Source organism: Triplophysa rosa, linkage group LG11 (genome assembly GCF_024868665.1).
Source record: "Triplophysa rosa linkage group LG11, Trosa_1v2, whole genome shotgun sequence".
NCBI lineage: Eukaryota > Metazoa > Chordata > Actinopteri > Cypriniformes > Nemacheilidae > Triplophysa > Triplophysa rosa.
Window position 1 is genome coordinate 5835940 of NC_079900.1, and position 8932 is coordinate 5844871.

The 8932-nt window shown below is 34.6% G+C and overlaps 1 protein-coding gene across 3 annotated transcripts; it reads right to left on the minus strand.

Moving 5' to 3' along the window:
• Positions 1-82: 82 nt before the first annotated feature.
• On the minus strand, positions 83-6367 carry LOC130561912 (nuclear body protein SP140-like). 3 transcript variants are annotated; one of them, XM_057346571.1, is made up of 16 exons: positions 5969-6367; positions 5003-5222; positions 4139-4240; positions 3891-4039; positions 3603-3656; positions 3475-3510; positions 3249-3320; positions 3091-3121; positions 2866-3012; positions 2625-2758; positions 2408-2476; positions 2205-2317; positions 2017-2092; positions 1728-1763; positions 1513-1641; positions 83-1413 (listed from the first exon to the last, which is right to left on the minus strand). In XM_057346571.1, exons 1-16 carry the CDS (start codon positions 6011-6013, stop codon positions 1345-1347), a joined length of 1482 nt encoding a protein of 493 aa, XP_057202554.1. In that variant the 5' UTR covers positions 6014-6367; the 3' UTR covers positions 83-1344. The 3 variants fall into 3 exon arrangements, with proteins under 3 accessions (XP_057202554.1, XP_057202552.1, XP_057202553.1); XM_057346569.1 differs by having other exon boundaries at positions 86-1413; positions 2017-2119; positions 5969-6364; XM_057346570.1 differs by having other exon boundaries at positions 91-1413; positions 2017-2119; positions 3891-4024; positions 5969-6359.
• Positions 6368-8932: the final 2565 nt, after the last annotated feature.

The window sequence follows — 8932 nt, forward strand, 5'->3', positions numbered from 1 at the left end:
GTAAAATTATACAAAATTTGAACTTATTATAAAAATATTACTTACATTTAAGTACGTTTTTTAATATAGTTTATAAGTGAATACTGTAGTATACTGAAGTATTTTTTTCATGTTGGCAAATATATTGTATAGTAAAGGACGGAAAACAGAATCCAGAAAAATGTAAACAGAAAAAACGGAATTTGGGAAAAAATAAATCGGATTTCTTATTGTTGTTGTGTCATCCCTCGTATTGCAAGCCATATCTCTCCGGCCCCTCATTTGGGATGCTTTTCATGAACTGGCCCCCATGACAAACTAATTGAATAGCCCTGCATTATGTCCTAAGGCAGATGATACCCTCCATATTTGAAAAGGCGACATGATAGTTTGCCCTACAAATCTATCAAATAAATGTTTATTTACGTTTTACGCCAAGTAGGCTAGATCCTGTAGCAGACGCAAAAAAGCATTAATAGTTGTTGAAGAATAATCTGATAAATGTATAATTGTAATACATTTCATTCCACTTTTAAAAAGGAAAAATACATTATTATAGGAATTTTATTATTTAGTAGTTAATATTTAGGCTATAATTTAGCAAAATATTATCAGCGAAAGCAACAATCTTACTGTGCCTAAAGTTCTTTGACTACAGGTAGAAGACGTTTGGAACTGCTGAGCAGTTTTTTTACTAACTAACAACAACAAAAACTACATAACCCCTACCGGCTTTTGAGCTGCCACACGCATATATTGAGCTGCAAGTCTGATGAAGGCTTCTTCTCCGAGTCAATACGAGTTTTTAAATAATTTGGGTTTAAACATCGCTGCTGACAAAAAGACGGATTTTCCAACACTAAAACAGAGTATCTCAATCAAACTCATAAACAACAACAACAACAACAAAATATATGACCAATATTGACAGTTTAGTCAGTTGATTTGATTCGACTGACACATTTTGAGCAGCAACTCTTTTTTTACAATGTATGCCTACAAACCTCTTTTTTATTTATTGCCAGGTATATTTTCACACACTGGGAGGTAACTGCATGGCCCTGGGGCCAAAATTAATTTTAGCCTAAAATATTTAGCCTATATGTCTTCAGTGACTTTCAATATTTATTTTGCTTGCATGAGAAAACACAAACTACCCTACAATTGCGACTTTTTCCCCATTAAATTTTGTTTATTGATTTATTATTTTGTAAGGCATTTATTTTATAAAGATTTGGCAAACGCTTATAATAATACATTACCCTTTTATCATTAACTAAATATGTTTACTATCTTTTTTTCTGTACAACAAATAAAACACTTCCCTTTAGTTCTAACAACAGAAACGTTGGTTATGGCGTAATGTTATAGTGGCTTAAAGATGGTTTCAAACTCCCTCTTAAACAAACGCTGCATTCTACTCAAGTCATCATCCTACAGAGAAGAGACACAAAAACAACAAAATCAAAATAAAATACATTCAAAAACACAGATCGTGAAGACTTTATGTGTACAAACTGCTGTAAAACTCACCCCTACGGATGTGCAATGTTGAAAAATGTGTTCAATATCTGTGACAAACTCTCCCACTGTTTGATAAGTGTCATTCTGCAAATTCTGCTTCACGTCATGAGTTTCACACATGTCCTTATTGACAGAAACCTGTAAACCAGCAGTGCACATGAAACGCATTAAACAGGCTATAAGAACAAATGTAACTGCAACACAAACAAATGAAAAAGATTTACTTCGTGTAGCAGGTGTAACAGCAGATACTGGCAGTGCTGAAAAACAAACACATAGAAATAAATGTGCTGGTTGGATAAAAACACGTCCTCACCCACCACAATGTGTGTGTTTACTCTATTAACTTCAAGAAGAAACGTTTTCCCTCTTCTTATCGCATTTAAATGCTTGTTGTTGCAGCATTATTTCTATGGGGTTTTAAGCAATATATTTTCTTATTTTTGTTTCATGAAAATCAAACCAACAGCATCGTTCATTACTCATTAGTTTGTTATGTTTTTGTGATTGTACCAGTCTGTATTGAGAAAGTGGACTGTTCAAAACATCCTGCCGTGTCTTTTGAGTAGACCCCTTAACTTTCTTCATCCTGCAAAATGTACAGCACCATTGACCTCTGTTCACAACACACAAACACAATATTATATTACACATCTGTTTAGGCCGTGTCTAAATCTTTCATTCTCCTCTCTCTCTCTCACCCGGAGTCTTCGTCTACAGCTGGCAGGTGACAGTGTGGATGAAAAGCTCGTGGACACTCATCACAGCACACCAGATCTTCTTCAGAGTCACACATGTTACACACATCATCATTCTGTAATTGTTAAACGTTAAAACTAACTTCTTCACAAATTTGATGCACATGAGTGTTTTGACTTGGTTGTTATTGTGAACGATGGCTTACTGTGTCTTGATCCAGTTTTAGACAGACATCACATTCACAGTTCAGTGCATGTAGTTCCAAAACCTTTTCCTAGAAAACAGATGAAAATTGACCAATTAGTGTTTCATAAATGTTAAAGTTGCTAGATACTGTCTACTGAAAGGGATTAAATTCATCTAGAAATTCACTTTCTTAAGTTTTATTTCTGTTCTCCTCTCAACAATGACTCTGTTTGTACCATTATAAGTTTTCCGAGCGGCCTTCCATGGGTCACGATGTCTTTTTTCCATGCTCCATCTTGTTTGCTCAATCTGACGAATTCTTCAGGGGTCAGCCAGAAATCCTCAATTCTTATGCATTTCCCACAAAACCCTGAGACATTCACAGCATATCTCAGAGGCTCTGTGGCACTGTATACATTCACAATATGCAACCAGTCTAGAGAAAATCTTCAGTTGGAAATATTATGTGAAACAAACCTGTGGCAAAGCGTCTTTTGTGTAGAATGCCAAATAGAGATCCACAGGTAACAGGTAGGGTGGGACCCTGAAACGTCATGTCAATTTCATCCTCTTTGTTGTTGTTGCCATTGTCCTCATGGTGGCCATTATACTTTCTTTCTGATTCTGAAACAAATGCACAAGTACTCGAGACACATTTTATAAAACATAACTTCTTCTAACTGCTTTTATTATTATACTGACCAGAGCTGGAGGGAAACCGCTTTTTCCTGGACTGTGATCAAAAGAAAAGAGTATGGTAAAGGCCTCAATGGTCATGTTCTGAAATCCAACTTTAGGTTAACTTTTTTGTAAATATCTTACGATATGTACTGTGAATTATTGGTATATCTGCATCTAACCTTTGTTTCTCTGGCTCTGTCAGCAGCACGTGAGGTTGTAGGAGCAGCACGTGAGGATTTAAAAGAATTCCTCTGTTAATGTAACAGACAACATTGTGTGAAATTTACTCTGTATTTCACAGCTTAACACTCCTGCAAAATTTCTGACATAAAAACTGTGTTGAAAAGTGGCCGCAATGCATTGACATAATTCACGGGGACTCTGATATTTTTATCTGGGTCTTACCTTCATTCCCCGGAGTCTGCCAGGTGAACCATTACTCTGTGAGACAGAAAACACAAGTGCAAATGTTTTTGTTATTATTTTCAAAAAATAATTTATATATTTTTGTGCTAGTTAAAAAACAGACAAACCTGTTCAACTTGAATTCTACTTTTCTTAAAGTTTGGGGTTAAAATACGTTTATCCTACGAATAGAAAGAAAACACAAAGATGAAAGATGTGAGATAAACCTCTACTGAACATGTTCTTTTGTGCCAGTTTTATATAATGAAACTATTATCCATTCATGTTATTAAAGATTTAGATTGATTTAATTTGATTAAATATGAAGTCATGATCTGTTGATTAGCATTATTAAGCATTTTTCGTATTTTAACAACAGTTAAAAGTGTTAGTAAGTGCTAAAATCACACTTGCACCTCTATGAGTTTCTGGAGTGGGACACCGCAACAAAGGATGCTGTACTTCCACTTCTTGTTTTTCTCTTTTCCTCCAAACTTCTCAAATTCTGTGGGTTTGAACCACCGCCCTTTACTAAAGATGCAATTCTCCTCTGAAGACACACAAACTGTTTTAAGTTCGATCTGCCTGATGTACAGTTCTATCAAGCATTACTTTAAAGCCTTTACAGATACATCAGTTACTTTTAAACAAATATTGCACCTACTTTTACCAAATTTCTCCAGATCCAGGCAACCCTCTTTATTCCCGCATGTAACAAGAAGTTGAGAATCGTTTTCAATCTGTTCTTCCAAAGACTGGCTGGCATCTAAAGCAAAGATTGTGTGCCAAGCATGAACAAGACACTCTTAAAAAATAAAGGTGCTTTAGGGCCTGATCAGACAGAACGCGTCTTTTGCTGTGAGACGCGCCTCTTTTGAATTGTTTTCAGTTGGCAGGGGGCGTTTTGCGCGCTGCTTATGCGCGCCGGGCGCCTCGCGTTTCTGCCGCCTTCTGCGCCTCGCGTTTTATTATTAGGCGGAGCGCTCTGAGCGCCCGAAGTTGAAAAAAACTCAACTCTGAGCAGAAAAGCGCTTGATGTCATGTGCGCCTTTTTCCATTGTCCAATCGGATGAGTGGAGAGGCGGGGCTTCCCTTGTCGCAATGCTCGGAACACCTGGAGACATGGAGGAGAAACATGTTGTGGCTGTTTCGGGTTACCTAGCAACATACAAAAAAAGCTGCGCGCTGCTCTTTTCAAAGAGTCTCCAAAAGAGTAGCGCAGCGTGCCTCGCGTTTTCGAACATGAAAAGCGCGTTCTGTGTGATCGTACCCTTAAAGGTTCTTCACAGCGATGCCATAGAAGAACCATTTTTGGTTCCACAAAGAACCATTCAGTCAAAGGTTCTTTAAAGAGCCACGTCTTTTTTCACTATTTTATAATCTGAAGAACCTTTTTTTGGCCACAAGGAACCTTTTGTGAAACAAAAGACAAAAAATATATTCTATGGCATCATGAAACATAACATACAACAGTGTTTAATGTACTGCTTTTATCAATGGTAGTTCTTGTATTTTTATGTTTACTCACTCTCACAACTTTTACTCGTGGCTCCTCTTTTCTTGACCAATGTTGTTCCTGTCTGCTCACTCACGTTACAACTTCGTGTTTTCAACGTTCTTTTTTTCCATCGTTGTCTTTTCTTTCCTTCATCCTCACTCCAATCAAAACTTGAACTGCTCTCTGGGTTCCATTCTGATTCAGATTCTGTGACTGCATCTTCATCCATCTCCTGTAGTTCTCTGAAACACTTATGTACCATGATATTTTGCATTAACTTTTTACTTTTTTAATGGAGGAAATAACTATTGTTAAAAATAAGAGTGTAGGGAGGCAGAGAGAATTTCTATACACTGTGGCTATTAAGGTAAAATGCTAAAATGGTGCAAAACCACCACAATGTCAACAGGTTACTGGTCTGATGATTAACAATATCATATGTGTAGTATTAACATAACATCAATTATGATTATGGTTATTGTCAATACCAGTATACTGCAACATCCCTAGTTTGCACTTTATTCAGATTCTCTGCCCAAATATGTGATTATGAACCAAAAATGATTGGTGAGTGTTCAATAGTAAAATATTTGCGACACTTTACAGTAAATGTCTTTTGAATGCCTTAAAACTAGAAACACAATCTATATAGCCTAATATATAACACACTAAAAAGAATCAACATGGCTCATCGTGTGCTGTATTTTTTTATTTATGACTATTCTACGTGTATTAGCATCAGAGTCATAGAAAGCAAATGTACACAGCCTTCCGTTTAGCTAAATAAACATGAGATGTGACATTGGATTCGTGTGCTGGTTGTGAAAGAGTGTTGTTCAGTATCTCCCTCACACCCAGATATAGATTTACACAGAAACAAAACTAAAAGTTACTTCCTTTTCGTCTGGGTTTTGAGTGACAGCAAATAAAAAAAAAAATGCAATTATTTTCAAACTCTTCTTTGTTCATTAAAATTCACTTAAATTGTGTACTCACCTTATATTGTTCAAAGCCTTGCTGTCTTTTTATTCCTTTACACATACAAATTGTACACACATAACCTAATTCTCCGTACCTTTTTCCTTTCAACAAACCCCGCCCTTCGGTCGATCTGACTTCCTATTGAATCACTAGAAATAGTCTGCCTGACAGCTATAAGGACAAGACAAGTCTTGATCTTAAAGAATTATTGTAAATAAACACTACCAAGATAAAAAACAATCACTTAAAATAAAACAAAAATGGCTGCAAGCAAAATACCAAAGGTGGATCGAACGTACTGTGTTAACCACACAACTAATCTCTCAACTTTATAAAACGTTGGCAGACTGTCAAAGCAAAGTATAAGGCTAGTCAAACAAACATGTCCCTTTCATTTCAAGAGCTACACACCTCAAATACATCATGACCTTCATGTCTCAGATAAACATTGACACAGAAATGAAACTAAAACTTTGTCTTTCGTATAATGAAATTTGTGAAAAAAATACTTAAAGAGATATGTTTAGCTTTTGTGCCAAATATATTGAATATATGTCTTGTCTTTATCAATGAGATGACATTCACATCAGTATTGCACATGCTTTGTCTGAATTTCAGACTTTTTTCTCAGTATGGTTTCTATTCAACGTCTGTCTTTAGAATGAATCCTGCAGTACATGAACTTGATTTATAATAACATTTTGCTGCTGTCCTTCTAAAACCTTGTAGCTCCATTTTGTAATTTAAATCATTATTATTAGTCAACCTTTATGTTTGTCACCGGGTTTTAAATAAACAGTTTTAAAAACTATTAAAACTGCTTGTCAACTTTGACAACACAGAATTTATTCATCTAAAAAGTATATTCCATTTTCTGAAAAACAGAATTAAGACATCTGACGTTTTGGTAGAACAGCGACGATTTGTATTTATATATACATTACAGGACTGAAAGAGTTCTGCATTTCAGTTGGTTAATCTTTGACCTGGCTGGTCTCCTCTTCAAAAGGTACTGGAATTTCTGGTTAATGTGGTTCTTGTAAAGAACAAAGAAAGTGAATTAAAAACCATTTCATTTAATATCAATAAAAGGGTAGAACACTATGAAATGAAAACTGACCATCAAGCCTTCCGTTTCATGCTGACTTTTATATATTATTAATGGTGAAAACCTTCAAGTTCATCATATATGTTACATTTACTTTTGCTTAATTTATATTACATACTAGAGTTTTTATTTATTGGATTAGAGAAGAAACGTTATTGTCATTGTGCAGAGTACAAGAACAGAGCCAATGAAAGGCAGTTCATTTATTACACTCTATAAAATAAAGGTGCTTGAAAAGTTCTTCACATGTGATGCCATAGAAGAACCATTATTGGTTCCACAAAGAACCATTCAGCCAAAGGTTCTTTGAAGAACCATCTCTTTCTTACTTTTTTATAATCTAAAGAACATTTTTTGTGAAACAGAAAGGTTCTTCAGATGTTAAAGGTTTTTTATGGAACCAAAAGGATCTTCTATGGCATCGAAGAACATTTTGAAGCACCTCTGTTATGCTTTTTTTTCGCAACCACATTTATAATTAATTCATAAAATAATTTATAGACATATCTAATGCTTATTACTTTTTAATGATATTAAATAGTAATTTTAGTGCTGGGATACTGTATGTTCAGTAATGCTCTTCTGTACACCTGAGTTAAGGCAGTTTTATATGTTTTATTTGAAGTAGAGTATTTTCTGCATTCCCAATGAAACACTCAAACAAAAAGTATGCATAAAAACATGTAATTCATTTGCTACACTGGTGATTGATAATACATTGCAGGTGGCTGAAATTACTTTGAAATGTAAATACTGCAAAGGACTTTGAAAACACCACTGTAAGCATGAGAATGTTTGTATTTTGGGGTTGTGTTATGTTAATGTATTAATGTGGCCTAGAACTCACGCTTATTTGATCTGCACATTCATTCTTAAAAGAGAAGCATGATAATATTTGTTAAAATACCTCCTTCTATCTGGTTTAATGTGCAACGACAAAGATAAAGATGTTTGTAAAACAATCATCTAAAGAAAAATAAACTCTTAACATTTAAGCATTTAAGAAATTACTGAAATAATGGTAATAGAAAACTAACTAAAAACTAACAATGAAGAATATATTTTTTACAGCTTTTAGTCATCTTTGTTAATGTTTGTAGACTCATGGTCTAATGTCAAATGTTATAACTTCTGAAATAGATTTGATTTTAAATGCTGAATAGAACATAAGGTTAATAAATACTGCAGATGTGTTGTTCATTGTCAGTTCATGTTGTTAATTCACAAATGGAACTTTATTTTACATCATTATAAAGAGTTAAATAGATGAAAACAAACATACTGTTGAATGATTAAAACATGTTTTAGAGTGCAAAAGTGACATGATAAAGTATAAAGTATAAATCTCTTCCATAAAATGTTTCTAGAATGTTTTGTCAAGATTGTCACATGATGCTCAAAACGTGATGTTTTATCATGCTTTAGGACAGGGTGTTAAACTGAAATCTCATCAAACCATGATGAGAATGACGAAGGATCGGGATGCAATGAAAGATAGTATATTTTCTAAATACCAGGCGATACCAAAATGATACTCGAGCTGGAAGGAGAAATGTTGTTGGATGGTGAAAATATCAGTCAAAATATCAAACATACATCGATCATAACAGTAATAATGATCATAAATGTAAAATATATATTGTATATATTGTATATTGTAGTTAGTTGACAGTAAATGTAAGCTAACTACAAAAATACAATTTAACTGCATTTAAATGGTGTTTGTGGCTGAATCAGTCCAGCAGTGAGTCTCACCTTGTTGAATGTGCTGCAGTTGCTGAAGATGAGCTGAAAATCTGACACAAAATCTCCAACAGTTTGATACTTTTTTCCTTCCATTTCAGCTTTACTCTGTCCAGCCACATCGGCTG